The 19,697-nt window shown below is 38.4% G+C and overlaps 2 protein-coding genes across 2 annotated transcripts; both read left to right on the top strand.

The window, feature by feature from the left end:
* The first annotated feature begins 7,566 nt into the window (after window positions 1–7,566).
* LOC117292443 (tenascin-R-like) lies at window positions 7,567–8,865 on the top strand. The gene has a single exon (XM_033774478.1). The coding sequence runs from the start codon at window positions 7,567–7,569 to the stop codon at window positions 8,863–8,865; it is 1,299 nt and encodes a 432-aa protein (XP_033630369.1).
* Window positions 8,866–16,403: 7,538 nt separating this feature from the next.
* On the top strand, window positions 16,404–18,711 carry LOC117292813 (ficolin-3-like). Its single transcript, XM_033774974.1, has one exon. The coding sequence runs from the start codon at window positions 16,672–16,674 to the stop codon at window positions 17,713–17,715; it is 1,044 nt and encodes a 347-aa protein (XP_033630865.1). The 5' UTR covers window positions 16,404–16,671; the 3' UTR covers window positions 17,716–18,711.
* The last annotated feature ends 986 nt before the right edge of the window (window positions 18,712–19,697 follow it).

Below are 19,697 nucleotides of genomic sequence, written 5' to 3'. Positions count from 1 at the left end.
AGATCAACAGAATGCTAGATTGGGTTTTTATGTCCTTGATTGCATTATTAGATTTCTCAGAGAGATGCCTGCTCTTAAAGGGAAGGTACATGTTTGGTAATTACTCAAAACAAATATTATTTTAAAAACTGACTTGGTAACAAGCAATGGAGAGCTGTTGATAGTATGAAACATTGTGGGAAACGACTCCCTTCTGAAGTAACATAGTTTTTGAGAAAGAGGTAATTTCTCACTTAAATAATAAAAGACTTCTAGCTAGAAGTCTTTTATTCCTATCTGAAAGCACACAAATTCATCAAACAAGGGTGTTTTTTCTTTCATTATTTTCTCGCAACTTCGATGACCGATTGAGCCCAAATCTTCACAGGCTTGTTATTTTATGCTAATGATGGGATACACCAAGTGAGAACACTGGTCTTTGACAATTACAAAACGTGTACAGTGCCTTTAATGCTAGCTATTCATAAAGAGAACAGAGTGGAAAAGAATCCTGTCAAATTGCATTTGACCGGAAACCCAACAAAGGGTCCCACTTTGCATCCATCACAATAGCAGTTTTACCTTGATAATTATTGAGGGGGTCAAAAAAAATAAGAGGCTTCTGGGGGATCCCAAAACCGATTCAAAATCAAGTTTTGTGCTGATATGCCAAGTCCTTCTTGAGTTATCGCTCAATTATTGCACACACACAGACTCGGTGATAAACCTCACAATTGAGTACCAGTGTTTAACTTTTCTTCTTTTGCAATTTAGAATAGCGAGCCCATATACGGGTAATAATTTTATTATCTGGTCTGCAGATTGAAAAGTTATAAGAAAATTAGAAGAACAAAATTATTATGAGTTTATGCATGAGAATACCTCATAATCTAATGAATATTGATCCTCTATTCTTTTGAAATTGAGCAACACAATAAGGCATAGGATCAGACACTGCAATTAAGCTTTGTCCAGCTGAAGCATACATATATTGCAAAAAAGATGTGCCTGGAGGAATTTTTTTTTCTTTTTTTTTTTCTCAGGATGAGTCGTTTTGGTGACTGAAGCACAAATGAATAGCCATCCTGATCCCTTCATGTGATAAAGTGCTATATAAGAATCAATTTATTATACTTTTTTTAATAATGTGATTGGGGTCTGGAATATTGAATTTGTTTTTACGACAGTAGCTACTCAAAGAACTTGTGTTTGTAAAGAACATCTGCTAAATAAAAGCCATTGGACACTTTCGGAACAGAAACAAAATTAAAAGTTCACAGATTTACAAATAACTTACAGGGTTTACAGAAGGTAATGGTGAAAGACTTCTCTTGAATTCCATGACATGCTTTACTTTTTGAGAAAACATTTAAACAATTAAACACATGTCATGACACGGCGCAACGTGCGGAAACAAGGGTGGGTTTTCCCGTTATTTTCTACCGACGCCGATGACCAATTGAGCCTAAATTTTCACAGGTTTGTTATTTTATATATAAGTTGTGATACACGAAGTGTGGGCCTTGGACAATACTGTTTACCGAAATGGTCCAATGGTTTTAAATGAAAGCCAAACAAATCGGACAAATTATACATGTAGCAACTGGAATACTAAACCCATAGCGACCAATATACACAGAATGAGCTGCTGGATCTGTAAAAAATGTATAAAACAAAAAATAGTATAAATACCACAGTGACATAAAGGACAGCCTCTGTGGGAACGATTAACAAGTCACCTAGCTAGAAGCTGGAGGGTTTAAAAACAATTACAAGATGGAAATTTGCATCGGGGATAAAGATTATTAATTTTGGTTTCACCCATATACACCGATGTATGTAGTAAGAACTGTACACTCAGTGCTTTCCCGAGCTCTGTGAACAAAAAGTCACAGGCATTTTACTCGGTGCTTGATTGTTGAAGCAGCATTATGTAATTGGTCCTAGATTGGTACGAATGTAGACTATCATTTTAAGGACTTGATGGATATATTCATCTTACTTATTATGGAAATAAATCACAACTACATGAAACCTGCAGGAAAGGTTTACCTTAAAAAGATCTAATTGAACGAAATGATTGTTCTTTGGTAAAGAAAGGTTAGCAAGTGTGTAATAAATTGATTACATCTAATCAAGTAATAAAACCCAATCAAAATGGTTTTATAATGTCACACAAAATCAATCACATTTTTATTGATCAGTGACACGCAAGGACAATATTTTGAGTTATATACAAGGCCTTGAGGACCCTAGGAATCAGAACAGTACGGTGACGTCACGCTTCAGTCACGGTCCAAACAAGAAAATGGAAAATGCACAGCAATTAAGATAAAACAACCTTCATCCAGTCCATGTTGTGGTTTATTTAATTAAGGTTACAACACAGACTGCTTTTACGCTGGTTTACTGAGGTCACTGGTCCTTTATTGTTGATTTCACTTTAATTTTTTATGAGTCTCTGCTGTGAACCAAGTAGGACGCCTTTTAACGGCAGGGAAAAATCACAAGTTTAATAATTGAATAAGGACGGGGGCTGGTTTTTCTGATTAAATTTAATTTAAAAAAAAACTATAGGAAACTTTCACTCTTGTGACCAAATAATTACCAAAAAATAAAAAATTCAAAAACAGATAAGTTGACAAGTTAGTTAGAGTGATTTCGTTAAAGTTGATCTGTAAAGAAGCAGAACAGTGTCAGCGGATAATTATGACTAAGTGCATTGCGCGTTGGGCACAGGGTCTACAAGTTTCTTTAGTAGTTCTTAGTTTAAAGATATAAAGTTATCCAGTAGTGAAAAACAACGTATAATAATGGAAGAGTGTGGATATTAAACCCTTGATTTCAGAAACTGGGGTGAAATTAACTACAATTTTTAAAATGTTCTTCTTTTGCAATTAACTCAATAGAACCTATACATGGGTAATGACTTCAATATCTGGTTTCCAGTCGAATTCAAAGGCAAAAGAGATTTGGAAAAGGTTATCAGTCCTTTTTGGTTGAGTAAACCTTTAAACCTAATGATAAACTAATGATCTGTCCATGAAATATTGATCGTCTATTCATAGATCAACGTGAGACACAATAAGGCATAGGATCAGTCGATGCAATTAAGCTTTGTCCAGTTGGAGGGTATATTGCCAAAAGATGTACATTGCAGGCATTTTTAATGAGTGATTTCCTGACGATGGGCTGTTTCGGTGACTGAAGCACATAAGAAGTCCTTGATTTGGAAGCGGTGCCTGGTTTAAAATTGATCGAGTGACATTAAAGGCAGTGGACACTATTGGTAATTGTCAAAGACTAGCCTTCACAGTTGGTGTATCTCAACATATGCATAAAATAACAAACCTGTGAAAATTTGAGCTCAATCGGTCATCGATGTTGCGAGATAATAATGAAAGAAAAAAACACCCCTGTCACACGAAGTTGTGTGCGTTTAGATGGTTGATTTCGAGACCTCAAGTTCTAAACCTGAGGTCTAGAAATGACATTCGTGGAAAATTACTTCTTTCTCGAAAACTATGGCACTTCAGAGGGAGCCGTTTCTCACAATGTTTTATACCATCAACCTCTCCCCATTACTCGTCACCAAGAAAGGTTTTATGCCAATAATTATTTTGAGTAATTACCAATAGTGTCCACTGCCTTTAAAAACAGCCTCTGTGGGAGTGATGGAATGATGTACCAGTCACCTAGCTAGAACAATTACATGAAGACCAATCACTGGATAAGTCATCGAAATGGTCACATGAAACCATAAAATACTAACCAATCAGGTGACTGATCGGACAAGTTGCATCGTCTCAGAGATATATGACCAACTAGTGTGTTTGGAAAGAAACCACTGGTGGAAAACAACGACCACATACTAGAACTGCAAGTTGGAAACGATTCTAGACTTTGCCGTGTGCTCAAACTAACACTTCAACAAACAAAAATTGCTGAGTGCAATTTAATGTCATCATTGTTTCTTGAAGAGTGAATGTTGTCAACTCTGTTTCAATATGGATCTGCAAATTCTCTCTGTCCTCTATTTCATGACAATTTGGGGGTTTTCTCCATCGATGGCGGAATGGTTTGGCAGTCAGTGTGGTCAGTTAAAACACCAGTTCTTCAGTGCTGAAAACATGGTCCTCAAGAACTTTGTGTACAAGAACAAAACTGTGGCCAATCATGTCATCTGTGGACGGGATTGCGGTCTGGAGAAAGACTGTAAGTCTTTCAACTTCTACAAATGTAGAGGGTTTTGTGAGTTGAACAATTCTACAAGGACGGAACACACTGAAGACTTTGTTGAAGATCAAGAAAGTTTGTACTTTGACATGGATGAGGGCACACCTATTCGTTCCACCGTTGATAAAACTTTTGAATGCTTCAAAAGTTGTCAGGGAGGGATTGAGAAAAGTGGATATTACACCATCTGCCCTGATGGGTTGGTGAACTGTCAGCAGATTTACTGTGAAATGGAAACATCCTCTGTGAAGACATCTATAACAGACCAGACCACTCAACCCTCATCCACTGAGCCAACAACTCAACCCTCATCCACTAAGCCAACAACTCAACCCTCATCCACTGAGCCAACAACTCAACCCTCATCCACTGAGCCAACAACTCAACCCTCATCCACTGAGCCAACAACTCAACCCTCATCCACTGAGCCAACAACTCAACCCTCATCCACTGAGCCAACAACTCGACCCTCATCCACTGAGCCAACAGCTCAACCCTCATCCACTGAGCCAACAACTCCCTTCTTTTCAGCTCAGAGCCCCCTGCCTAAACTCAGCAGCTGCCAAGAGTTTCGAGATACTGGTTATAGCAGGAGTAACGTATACACAGTCTACCCAAGTGGATCCAGTGCAGCTGATATGCGGGTGTACTGCGACATGGTGACTGATGATAGGGGATGGATTGTATTTCAGAGGCGACTGAATGGCAGTGTAGACTTTGACCGCAACTGGGATGAGTACAAGTCTGGCTTTGGTGATCCATCTGGTGAGTACTGGCTTGGCAATGAGAACTTGGTGGCCCTGACCTCAGCAGGTTTTACCAAGCTACGGGTGGTTCTTGAATCAGATGGTGAAACAGGATATGTAGAGTATGATGGTGTAAGCGTTACTGGAAGTGAATATATATTCACTTATACCAATTACAAATTAGGGGCACCTGCAAAAAACTCTCTTAATGACAACAAAGGCAAAAAGTTCACAACAAAGGATAAAGACAATGATGAGGCGAGCGATGAGAATTGTGCAGAACAAACTCATGGAGCCTGGTGGTTCAAAGACTGCACAGTGAAGTCTCACTTAAATGGTGAATATGAGCAGAACCTTGGTGTCAAACGAGGCATTGTATGGTACGAATGGAATCAACCCATCAAAGCATGCAGTATGATACTACGTAAACCTTAATAGTGAGTACATCTCTTCATTTAAATAATAATAGTGAACAGGGTGATAATTGTAACAGCGTGTTAATAACAATATTAATTTTTGGTTATTATCCAAAATGAATATTCTTTATTTATTATTCATAAATACCTCAGACAGTTTCGCTATTCCTAATGGTTGAGAGAGCGTCACGTGGGTTTGTATAAACCTTTGTTTATGACACTCGAGCTTGCACCTGTGATTATAAGACAGTTTCTTCATTCCTATTGGTCGAGCGCAACGGCCGGGACAGTTGTGCCACATCACGCGATATGCACGACGCGCACATCATTCCCTTATAAGGAGTTGTTAACCCGATCAGGCCGAGGGCCTTACCATTTCATAGCTGGAGGGGTGTTGTGTTGAAAGAAATCATTGAAAATTAATAATTTTTGCATTTATTTTATTTTTTGACCAAACAGTGTTGATGTTTTTTGACCAAAAAGGTATTTATGAATGGGAATCAAAGTGGGCTGAATCGGTTTTTAACTATAGTGGTTTAAACCCGCCATGGCCTGGCTCTTGATAATTTACCTCGACTTCGTCTCTGTAAAAATTATCAAGAACCAGGCCTCGTTTGGCTTAAACCACTAGTTGAAAACCTATTCACCACACATTGATTCCCTTATTAATAAATATCTTAGACACTAGACAGTTTCCAGACTCTGATTGGTTAAAACCCGATCACGTGGGTATGTATTCACGGATGATTTAGGACCGATTTGGGAAAATAGCGAATAAGTGGCCCCTAAACCAGCATACATTGTGTATAAGTAGTTTGCGCTTTGCACTTTAATCGCATGCTTATATTCATCTTAGTTTCATTGCAACTTCGCACACATGCACGTAGTGCTGAAAATATATCAGTCTTGATTTAACAGGTATAGCTTATAAACTAATTTGTCCATATATAGTCTTGTTTACAGCGACATGCTACATGGTTGCTGAGCTTATGCAATGTCCTCACTTGGTGTATCCCAACCATATGCATAAAATAACAAATCTGTGAAAAATTGGACGGTCATGTAATTATGCCTACAAGGGCCTGAAAATTGTGCTCTTAAAAGTCATGTGAGTTCCTGTAACTTAAAACAAAGAAAATGGAGTTGGGGGAGGATTTGATGCTTGTTTTAGACGATCTCCAAACAAGAACTCGGTACTCGGTAAACTCCCACTCGGTAAACTCCCACAAGGGGGAAATAAACACCAAGCTGGCAACAGTCAATCTCTCAATCATGTTTTGCCTCATTATGCCAATAACCAGTTGTGTGAAACACTGGTTTAACACAGTGTGATTATGAATTGCACAAATCAAGAAGTTGTGGTTAAGTATTAACTAGAGAACAAGGTGTTTGTTTTTACTGTCTTTTGAAGAAGAGCAAGGCTCAGAGATTAAATCCACTGATTCATATTGGGTGAACTTCCACCACCAGCCCCTGCTCATCATCAATCAATATTTAGTCCGCCTTAAAATAAATTTAGCAGCATATCTAGGTTGAGAAAACCGAAAATGCTGTCATTAAACTGAGGGTCTGTTGATGGAATATTGATTGATCGTCCATTCTTAAGATCAATGAGGGAGAATGGGCTATGTGGTCAAACATTACAAGCTTCAGTTGGAGCGTAAACAGCTAAGAGACGTGCTTGCCAGGTGTTTTCAACCAGTGATTTTCCAGGGGGCGTTTCGGTGACTGAAAGCACATATGAAGCTTTTTTCGAGTTGTTTAATTAAACACGTGAACCTGATCCATGGTTGATGTCATAGTAGTGATGCTAAAAAGGTCTTGTGTCACTTCATGATGTAGGAGTCAACCAGCTGGGAGCATTGCTGTATTGACATATACCGGTTAGCCAATCACAGGGAAATGAACAGAAATGGTGAGGTAAAAAAACACAAGCCATTAGCCAATCAGATGATCAGTGGGACAAGACGTATTAACTTCCAGGTTTGACCAATTAGTGCATTTGGAGTGTTACTCTTGGTAATAAAACCAAGGTCCACGTCAATTACAGCCAGATGTTAATTCCACATGCTGGTGTGCATTAGCATAAACTGTACTTCAATTATCTAGCTACTGAGAACAGATTGCTGATACACAGTTTTACTTTTTCCTTTATTTTGAAAAGTGAATGTTGTCAACTCTGATTCAATATGGCTCTGCGAATTCTCTCTGTCCTCTATTTCATGACAGTTTGGGGGTTTTCTCCATCGATGGTGGCGGAAAGGTTTGGCAGTCAGTGTGGTCAGTTGGAACACCAGTTCTTCAGTGCTGAAAACATGGTCCTCAAGAACTTTGTGTACAAGAACAAAACTGTGGCCAATCATGTCATCTGTGGACGAGATTGCAGTCTGGAGAAAGACTGTAAGTCTTTCAACTTCTACAAATGTAGAGGGTTTTGTGAGTTGAACAATTCTACAAGGAAGGAGCACACTGAAGACTTTGTTGAAGATCAAGAATATATGTACTTTGACATGGATGAGGGCACACCTATTCGTTCCATCGTTGATAAAACATTTGAATGCTTCAAAAGTTGTCAGGGAGGGATTGAGAAAAGTGGATATTACACCATCTGCCCTGATGGGTTGGTGAACTGTCAGCAGATTTACTGTGAAATGGAAACATCCTCTGTGAAGTCCACATCTGACCAAACCACTCAACCTTCAACCACTAAGACAACAAATCAACCCAAAACCACTGAGACAACAACTCGACCCACATCCACTGAGCCAACAACTCGACCCCCATCAACTGAGACCACAACTCGACCCTCAACCACTGAGACAACAACCCCCTTCGTTTCAACTCCAAGCCCCCTGCCGAAACTCAAAGACTGTAAGGCATTTCAATCTGGTGGTTACACTGAGAGTGGTGTATACACAATCTACCCAAAGGGTACCAGTGCACCTGGTATGAAGGTGTACTGTGACATGAAGACTGATGGTGGAGGATGGATTGTATTTCAGAAGAGAATTGATGGCACTCTAGACTTTTATAAAAGCTGGACTGAATACCAGACTGGCTTCGGTGACCCATCAAGAGAGTTCTGGCTTGGCAATGATAACTTAGTCACACTGACTTCAGCAGGTTATACAAATCTACGGGTAGATGCTGAATCATGGGCAGGTTCTAATGGATATGCAAAGTATAGTGGAGTAAGCATTTCTGGTAGTAATTACCAATTCAGTTACGATAATTATGACGGTGGCCAAGCAGACTCCATGGGTGATAGCAATAAGAAAGATTTCACAACAAAGGGTAGAGACAATGATGACTATGACAGTGGGAATTGTGCAGACACAGCTAATGGAGCCTGGTGGTTCGGAGACTGCACAGTGAAGTCTCACTTAAATGGTGAATATGGGCAGAGCTACCCTACCAGACGAGGCATCCGGTGGAATGAATGGATAAAGGATAAACCAATCAAGTCATGCAGTATGAAGTTAAGATAAACATGCCAGTGAGTAATAGCTGCATAACTTCTCTACATTCTTTAAAAAGAAATAAACATTTTCAGAAAGTTTTGTTTTTCATTTCCCACTTCTCGTTAAGTAGGAAATCTAAGTAAAAATGGGAACTATTGTTGTGGTATAGTTCACTGTTGTTTCAGAAACCACAGCTGTGACATTAATAAACAATTAATCATTTTAGGAATTGTTTAAATTGTCAATCAAACTGCAATTCCCTTTTTGCTATAGGTCCTAAATGTGATACTGATAGGTTAAACAATCAATCAAAACCTTTTTCAGATTCAACAGTGTATCTTTCCTAAAAAGAAAGATTCAGTGACCCTTTTTGTTGCGTTTTGAACCTTAGTTCATAAATACCTCAGACAGTTTCGCTATTCCTATTGGTGGAGAGCGCGTCACGTGGGTGTGTATAAACCTTTGTTTATAACCAGTAAAAAGTGTTGGAACATGGGCGTGACACGCGAGCTTGCACCACCTGTGCTTAAGACAGTTTCTTCATTCCTATTGGTCGAGAGCAACGGCTGAAACAGTTGTGCCACATCACGCGATACGCGCACAGCATTCCCTTATAAGGAGAACCAGGCCTCGTTGGGATTAAACCACTAGTTGAAAACCTCTTCACCACACATTGATTCCCTTGTTTAATGCTCAGCTTTTAAAGTTTTTTTGAAACTGTGCATAACAATATTTCTTTGAATGTTTTTCACAAAACAAAATGTATCTTGTTGATTTGTTTGACTTTTTACATCCCAAAGTCAATAGTATTTTTTGAGTGATCATACCTTCTTGTGATAACATGTCGATTGTGGATTTACATGAATTATTGATGACACTTTTTTAGTATATGGAATAGATTGTTTGATAATGGCCCTTTCAGAATACTTAAAATAGATCGTACATGTCATCCTTGGCACTGAAATAGTTAAATGCTTGAAGTGCAGGATTTCGATAGTGAAGTCAGTTTGTCCATAAAAAAATTGGTTATCCTTCACCAAAATTCTAAAAAGCCATCTTCTATCTTGAACAAGATCATGAAGAATTGAAAACTTGTGGTTTTTTTTTGTTCGCGTTTGTCTTGTATCATGGCCAAGCGGTCAAGCACACTGGACTCAAGCTCTGCATATCTGATCAGCAGAGTGTGTGTCCATTAGCAAGACATTATTGATTCAACCTCCAGAGTAGACATAAAGGGCTTGGTCCTGTGTGTTGTGTAATGCACGTAAAAGAACCAAGTGCACTTATTGTGCACAGAATGGGGGTTTGCCCCGATTCGTCTGGCAGTGGCTGCTTAATGCGTCTTCGCACCTTATAAACCATTGTAAGGTGCCACATAAATGGGTCTCATAATTAATAGCTTTATTTACAATGAGCGCTTTGATACACCACCCTTAAGGGTGTGAATAAGCACTTTAAAGAACCCATTATTAAATACAATTAAAATTAAATTAAAGATTAAAAATAGGGGCTCAAATTAAGTTATGTGGGCTGAGGCAGTCATTTTCAAACAGATAGAGTTCTAACGAAAGTAGGAAAAACTGTGCAAGTCTCTAACCTAGCGTTAAAATGTTAGAAACCTGTCCAGTAAAGTTACATTTCAAATATTTTGGTCTTTACATTTTTTAACAGAACGTTTTTAGTTTCTTCAGGAATTTTAATGATATTCAATCGAAACAGCATTGAATTTGGCATTTTGAATTAAGCATTTCTACCAAAATTTCCCCTTTGGCATGCAAAGTTTCAATTGTTGTTGATAGATTATATCCAGTGAAGCCTTATTTCAAATTTCATGTTGAAAGATCAAACATAAGGCAATCAACACCATTCCCCCCCCCTCCTCCTTCATCAGAACTCTATTAGAGACAATATCGTTTGATTTGGCTTCAGTTTTCTGCTGTAGCTAATTGTTCTTATGGCTTTTAAGGGAGTTGGTGATTTTGTATTCACTAGCTTATGTAGACCTAGAACAAAATAGAAAAGGGTAAACAAACAGGCTCTGTAGGGAAATTTTAAAGACTGGGTCGCTCAACAAGGAAATTAGTGAACAGAGTCCATGGGAGGTTCTTAATTACAGGGACATAGGAAAGAAAACAAAAGTCTCCACAGGGATGCAAACAGGGATGCTGTGTTTGAAAGCAAAATCTCCAAAGATCGTACTACAAGCACTCGTTTTTATTTTTTCCAGGTGGCTTGTTCAAATCTAGCTCCAGTCAATTTTTCTTTGTTCAACCCTCAAATAAAATAAATACAGGGAAATTCTTAATTTTAGGGAGGATCGTTGAATACTCATTTCCTCTTTTTCGATCTTGACATTTCAAATTACATTACACTATAAAGCAATTAGTGAGGCCTTAGTCGTAATGAAATAAAGACACAGTCTATGTTGCCAAAGACAACATTTAATAAGTGGCAGGGACAAATGCAGTAATTTAGAACTCCTATTTTCAAATGTAATCAATAAATTCAACAATGCCCTTAAATTGGCTGTTGCGAGGTACAATCCGTTGACATTTTCGGATAGTGTTACGTTAATAGAAGCCGGCAATTCCATTCAAGATTTTGTGTTTATTGTAAACATCCAGTACTGGAAACAGTAACAATTCTCTATTCTCTAAGAAAGGCTTTTATTCAAAATTAGGTCTTGAAAAAAAGCACATGTAATAACTACTTCTCCGTGTAACAGGTTGTTTATTTTTATTGAAACTGAACTCATAATGGTGGACAATTTCCCTACCTTAATTAGCTAGTTGGAGAAAGTTTCAAATAAATAAATATCCCTTTGTGACCTATTTCTATGAATTAAGATATTGACTCGGCTTGAAACTTCAGCAATAGTATTTGTTGGGAGTCCAAAGCGAAAACAACCTTGGCCTAGTTGAATAGATGCCTTAAGCACAAAACTAAGCAAAGCACAAAACAGTTGCGTTTACCAGAAAAAGTTAACCGGCCAAACTGCCATGTTCATGTGTACCTTTTGTGACTGGTTTTCTGTTTATTTTTTTTGCTTAGCAGAAATTTCCAGTTATGTAGCAAAATGAAAATTTTGCCCGACTGGCCCAGTCAGGCTCAAAATTATCACTGGACCGCAGGCTCAAGGCCAGTGATTCAAGTGTTGGTTAGCGGGTCAATCTCATTTGAGCAACCTTTGAGGTAACTTCTGCCAATTGCACCAGCTTGAACGTATTCAAAAGTCTCCTTACATTTTGTTATTAAGCACTCATTTTTTGTTCGGAATTTTACAGATCAATATAGCCCTTGATATTGAAAATTTAACCCTTGAAATTAATAAGAAAAGAAATTGATTGAGGTTTACCAGCAGGGCTGATGTTCAGAACCCAATTCCAACGCCCTCTTTGTGCGCTTGCTGTGTAAGTGTAGTACGTAGCAGCGTGGAGAACGCCTGCATACAAGCGACCCTGCTAATATTCTGTAAGCGCTAATATTCTTTATGGTAAGCAAGGCCATGAGATTGGGTATTCTGAAATTGGGTCAGGTTAAAACAGAAAGCCTTCATGGGCATACCTAGATCATGCACAAATACCTTGGGGAAACAGAAACCATTAATTGGTGCATCATTGAAAGCATGAGAGTATACAAATTGATGAGTTATTCATAGATTCATAGGTTGGTTGCATGGAGTGGGTGGCGGTGGGTGGGGGGGGGGGGGTTATATAATGCCAGATCAACTGAATGATCAGAGTGTACCAAGTGTGCATACGCATACTGTGGACCCCTATTGTCCCTCTTTTGTTTATACTTTAACTTTTTTGCACTAGGTCCCATTGGTTTTGTAAAGTCGCACCAGGCCCCAATGGTTTTGTACACGTTCCAACTATGGACCTTTCCCGAACTGTGGACCCTATAGACCGATTGCGCTCCGTGCGTCAGTTGACTTATAGTGGGTATTGGATGTAAAAAAAAACACGGCGCATTGCATATAAATGTGCATTAAAAAGACATGATTACTGTTGCAATTTTTTGGCTCAAAAAAAATACTTAATTCTCGAAATCACTGAAGAATACTCAGGAGTTTGTCACATGAGACCTTATCGGTGGCTGAACAATGCCAGTAATGGGTAAACACAGTTCCACCAAATAGATAATTCCAAATCATCACAAGGAAAGTGTGGTTTTACACTGCCCTCATTTTAATGATTTTCCTGCCAATATTTTCAATAAAAATCTCATTATGAAGCTGCAAATCCCTTTATATTCATCCTCAAAATATTTGCGATCTCCCTTATCACAGCCCAACTTCACGCCATGCACAACACAAAATCCACGGCCTGGAGCTCGCTCAAACCTCAGTAATTTACGTAGTCTAACCATACTCTCAAAGGAAACCTCTTTTGTAGTAGAATACTGGGAACATCAAACAGCAAAAGTGATTTAAATCAATGTCACAATAATCAACTTTATAAAAAGGGCTATGTTTTTAGTTAAAAGTGTTATTTAATGAAAATGCAGCCATTTATGGTAAATCGAGTTTTCCCATGTCTTTACTGTGTAGCTGTGTTTTTCTATACCCACTATAGGTCACGTGATCACATGTAAACGTTGGTAGCGCAATCGGTCTATTGTCCTCTTTTGTTATAGGTCCCGGATTGAGAGAATTTAGTAAAACGATTAGTTTTGATCTAGAGAGTTCAAAACCAGATGTTTGAAAACATGTAATTGGGATTTTCACAGTTTGCTTGTGACTCCAACGAATGGTTGAGCTTAAACTTTTGCTATTTTTCATTTAATGTCTTTGTTGGGTCACATCAAGCGTTGATACTGTTCTTTTACCAATGCTGTCCTTGTGCAATACATTTTTACTCCACAAGATGGCCGACCGTGTTTGTTCGCGATATTTAAAGGAAAACCTTGCGATTTCGAGGCATGTTTGTGTGGCTCATCATATTCTACTTTTAAATTAATTATCTATCTAACCATATGCATTTCATAAAAAAACGGTTTCAAACGCTTTATAGCGACCAACTCGTTCCTTTATTAAAAAAAACTCAATTATTATCCATTTGAAAATATACCATACAGCATTAAACTTTGATGAATGATATATTTAATTGATGTAACAATTGCAACGGAATGAAGACATTTGCTTTTACCGATACACCGATTAGTACGTGACAAGAATTGCATGCTACTCAGTATATGAATGATATATGGATCTACAGTACCGAAGAGTCTGAGTAACTAATCTAGCTGTCATTTCAACAGATGCTCTTTCTGAAAGATTATGAAAAACGTAAATATCAGTAAAAATAATGTAGATGGATCACTGATTGGTTGGTTTACTTTAACATTCTGTACTGAGGAAATGGTCATCAATCCAATCTGAAACTTTTCACAGATGCTCTTTCTGAGAGATTATTATCAGAAATGTAAATAACGGGGGAAAAAAATGAAGACGGATCACTGATTGGTTGTTTTACTTTAACAATCTGCGCAAGGAAAATGTTCATCGATCGAAACTTAGAACCACTAAAATAGCACTAAACAACTTTTCAAAAAAATCAAGCAGCAACCGATTACTGTTCAAGGTCCCCCCCCAAAAAGCTACCTGTGGTGAACACTAATGCAAGAGCGGTGATCTAGTCATGCGTTAAGTGCCTGGAAATGCTGTATTGTGCATCCGGTCACAGGAAATTTAACCTGACTGGTCTGTATATATTAGAGCCACCTACATAGCGCCCTCTTGCTGCTGTCAATTTTAACAAAATGGCATTGTGTACATTAACTAAATTAATACCAGGCGTTATTTGGGCACTAGTGTACACCCAGGACAATGTTTCCCTCATATCTTATCGACTAAAAGTTTACCTTTTGTGGTCACTTATAAACCGTGGATGCATAGAGCAACCACTAATGCTCCCATTACTGTAGGGTGTCATGGCCAAGTGGCTTAAAGGGAAGGTACATGTTTGGTAATTGTCAAAGACCAGCCTTCTCATTTGGTGTATCTCAACATAAGCATAGAATAACAAGCCTGTGAAAATTTGAGCTAAATTGGTCATCGAAGTTGAGAGGAAATGATGAGAGAAAAAACACCTTTGTTGGACGAATTTATGTGCTTTCAGATAGGAATAAAAGATTTCTGGCTAGACGAAGTCTTTTATTATTTTAGTGAGAAATTACCTCTTTCTCAAAATCTATGCTACTTCAGAGGGAGCCAATTCTCAAAATGTTTTATACTATCAACAGCTCCCCAATACTCGCCAAGTCAGTTTTTAAGTGAATATTTGTTTTTGAGTAATTACCAAACGTGTACCTTCCCTTTAAGAACTCTAATTTCCTGCATATTATGAAAAGCATCTAATGTGACTTTCACTGCGATATTTTGTGATACTGATGGAGTTCATTGTGATGATCACTATATTTATACTTAAATCCTTTATTTCATCCAGGGTAATTCTACTTGCTATTCTTTTATTAAAATAAAACCTGCTGATGTATAGTTTTGACAAGCTCTGACAAAACTAGCCTCATCAATCATTCTGTAAATTATTTAAAGTGTAAGAACTTATTTGTATGGGAACTATATAGGACCATGTAATTCTTTGAAAGATGGTCCATTCCACTCAGCTGATCTCGTCGAAAATTTTCATTACTGCATTCAGTAATTGTCAACCGAAATCCAATAACTACTTTTCATCAAGTACACTTTAGTTTCCGATGAAGGTTCATCCCAGTTGCTTGCCACAAAGGTTTCATGGTAAGCGAAGAATGAACAAAAAAAACACTCCGATATTGATCGGCAAGATTGGGAGGTCATTTTTGTTAAAATCTTTGATAGAAGCTTCCCTATTTGAAACAGGGGTCAGGCCTGTATGCTTCATTTTTGAAAGGGCAAGTGCACCAAGGTATTTTCTCCTTGGTAAAGGGCACCCGATAAGGAAATTTCAAATTACTACTGGAGTATTTCAAGGGCACTAAGGCAATGACCAGGGGACATGGAGGCAATCGCCTTCGTTGCCTCCGTGAAGTATCAGGTGCACTAAGATTGATCTAAAGATGAGTTGTCAATGTATAGTGATGTGTAATTGTGACATCACACTTTGCTAATAGAAATTAAGATCGACTCGCTGTTAAGGTCAAGCTCTCTTTGTGAAATCTGCCCAAGGTCAGATTAAAACTAAAATCGTAATTTAATCACACACCCTGGTAGCAGGCGCTGGTAACCTATATTTGGGTTCATAGTTACATAACGACTGGTGCTGTTCAATCACAAACCAACACTGGAAGTTTTACACGAAACAACAGCCAATAGAGCTTCATGGTCAATCGATTGTATCCAATTAAATATTATGGATTATTTCAGTCACCTACTCTTTAAGGTTTAGCTAGTCACAAACACCTTCGGAACAGTACTGGCGATATACTGTGCTTATTGCACTGGTATCTTCACGGGTTTAAGGCAAAACATATTAAAATTACACCTAAGAAAATGTACAAGTTGTGTTGAGGAATGTGGTTCTTTTTGGACAAGTGCCACCAACTGCTCTCCAGTTCATCAACCAATCAGTAAGCTGCAGATTTGATTTGATTTGGGTATTTGTTGTGGGGTCACTGTTTGGTCTCTACAAGATAAAAAGTGCAAATTGTTGTCGTGGTTTTTATTCACTGAATTTTTGATGACTCCTCTCATATGAAGATGTACAGTGTCTCTACTACTCAAATTGGTTGACCATTATCTTACTAAAGAGTTCCAGTTTCACGCTGTGCTCTACACTGTGTGTTTTTCTCTACTTTACGAGAGATTGCTCCTTACTTTGTAACCATCGAAACCAAATGGGGGAAGTACGTTTGATGACATATTTTCATTGCGTGGGTCTACTGGTGTCTCTGCTAATGTTGAAGCAGGCTAGGAGTTTTGGAAGTCTGTGTAGTGGGCTAAAACATCAGTTTTACCACAGTGCAGAAAACAAGGTCCTCAAAAACTATGTACAGAAATGGAAAACTGTTGCCAATGATGTCATCTGTGGACGAGATTGCAGCATGGATGAGGACTGTAAGTCTTTCAACTTCTATGAGTGTAAGAAACTCTGTGAGCTGAATAATGCAACAAGAGCTGGGCATCTCCAAGACTTTCTTGAAGATCAAGGGAGTGTTTACTTTGATGAAGATGAGGACACAACTCACTACATATCAACTGAGTCCACAACTGCTCATTCGATCAGCCCGTTGCCTAAACTTGGAACTTGTAAGCAGCTCTTGAACACAGGAAACACCCAAAGTAAAGTGTATCCCATCTACCCAGGTGGCAGCACTACTCAGGCTCTGCAAGTATACTGTGACATGGAGACTGATGGTGGGGGATGGACTGTATTTCAGAGGCGACTGGATGGCAGTGTAGACTTTGACCGCAACTGGGCCGAGTACAAGTCTGGCTTTGGTGATCCATCTGGTGAGTACTGGCTTGGCAATGATATCTTAGTGGCCCTGACCTCTCTAGGGTCATGGGACCTCAGAGTAGATCTTGAGGGATGGGACGGTCAAACAGCTTATGCAAAGTACCAATATGCTTCGATTATCGGTGAGAATTACAAACTTAATCTCGGTACAGTCACTGGTCCTGCTGGTGGCTCTCTGCCCTTTGGCCAGCCATTTACAACTAGGGATAAGGACAACGATAATGTCCATGACAAGAACTGTGCGGAAGTCCACCGTGGAGCTTGGTGGTTTAATTACTGCTCACTGGGTTTGGGTTCTAACTTAAATGGTGTATACCACGACATAAGCTCAATATCTTCAGCTGAACAGGGTATTTGGTGGGAAACCTTTAAAAGGGAACCCCTGAAAACGAGCAGCATGAAATTACGTGAAATTCCTTAATCTTTCTGATAATTCCAAGAGTTAGGGAGTGCAACCCTAACCTAAACCCTAACATTAACTCTTACCCTAATTTTAACACAAACCTTGACCCTAACCCTATATTAACCCTTAACCCCAACCCTAACCTTTCCCCTAACCCCAAACAGTGCATCTTTTTCATAATGCGATTAATTGTGCGATTCTTGTACAACCATGGTACAACTACATACATGCATTAGGCATTAACTTTAAATTGCCTGATTAATTGTGCGATTCTTGTACATTTTCTTCAAACTGCCTGCTTAATTGTGCAATTCTTGTACAACTACATACATACATTAGGCATTGACTTCAAATTGCCTGATGTGCGATTCTTGTACATTTTCTTCAAACTGCCTGGCTAATTGTGCAATTCTTGTACAACTACTTGTACATACATACATTAGGCATTTACTTAAAATTGCCTGATGTGCGATTCTTGTACATTTTCTTCAAACTGCCTGGCTAATTGTGTGATTCTTGTACAACTACATAAATACATTAGGCATTTATTTAAAACTGCCTGATTAATTGTGCGATTCTTGAACATTTATTTAAAACTGCTCGATTAATTGTGCAATTCTTGTACATTTATTTAAAACTGCTCGATTAATTGTGCAATTCTTGTACATTTATTTAAAACTGCTCGATTAATTGTACAATTCTTGTACATTTATTTAAAACTGCCTGATTAATTCTGTGTTTCGTGTTCAAAGAAAAAAAGTACTACCGTATATAAAAATTATAAAAAAAATTCTCTCCATAAAATTTGGCTGAAGCAGTCCACTTGTCTCTTTGTTACAACAGTGATGAACTTTACACACTATAGTACCACACAGACAAAAGCATGAACAAACACGTACTTCACAGGAAAACTGGTTCCCAAATTGCCCAACCAATGTTATTGTGAGAGTGACTATTATCTTCAAGTACGCGCTAATCCTCCAATCAGATTCGCAGAATGGAGTGGTGATAAAAACCTATATTGCACGGCTAATATCACTACCTGCGTCTTGTGTGTTCTATGTCAGCGCCAAGTTTGCTTGCAGATAAATAAGGTATCACACAAGCGCGAGTGGAATATGGAAAAATATAGCGCTTCTGCGTCCCATATCCAACACAATATAGGTTTTTATCAGCAATTATCTTCATAATTGAAGATAAATATAAATATGAATAGTAGACTTGCGGGTACAACCATGTGTAAAATCTCTTTTGAGGGAGTGTTGGCTCTGAGAAGAGCCGGTTTGGTCTCGACATTTCGAACAGTATAGGCCTACTCTGCTCAACTTCAGGAGATATTATTGTGTTGATGACTTTAGGTGAATTGGATCAAAAAGGGCGATTATTTGAATATAAAAGTAGAGGTTTCTATTAAAAAAGTGGATTAATTTTCTTGTATAGTTTGCAAATTTAAAGTTGTACAAATTGTATAAATTGTATTAGATTTGCGCTTATGTGTTATAAAAAGCCATATCGAATAATAATGTAGATAATAATGGAAATGCAAGGTTCTAATGTACCTATTTGTTGAAACTGCTTTTCAGGAGACAGAATTTAAAGGGGCTGTGTTATCATGAGCACAGGGAAATAAGAAATCTCAACCAGTTACTGCGCCACACATGCCCTCCCTCGGTATTCAATCCAGGCCTGCATGCTTAATTTATACAAGGGCAAGGGCACCCAGGCATTTTTTCTTTGGCAATGGCACCCTATGAGGAAAATGTAAATTTCTACTGCTCAAGGCATTTCAAAAGCACTAAGGCAATGACCAGTAGGGGGCATGGAGGCAATCACCTTTATTGCCTTCGTGATGTATCAGGCCTGCAAATCTATTGAACCCGTCACAGGCGATGACTGTGCCACGCTCACCATTTTGGTGATCAATAGGTTTACCTGTAAACGCAGGGTCCCCTAAAATGCGCACTCACTGAATAATGAACAGTGATATTGACCACCAACCA

Source organism: Asterias rubens, chromosome 7 (assembly GCF_902459465.1).
Source record: "Asterias rubens chromosome 7, eAstRub1.3, whole genome shotgun sequence".
Taxonomy (NCBI): domain Eukaryota; kingdom Metazoa; phylum Echinodermata; class Asteroidea; order Forcipulatida; family Asteriidae; genus Asterias; species Asterias rubens.
This window is presented reverse-complemented; position numbering and strand designations above follow the sequence as displayed.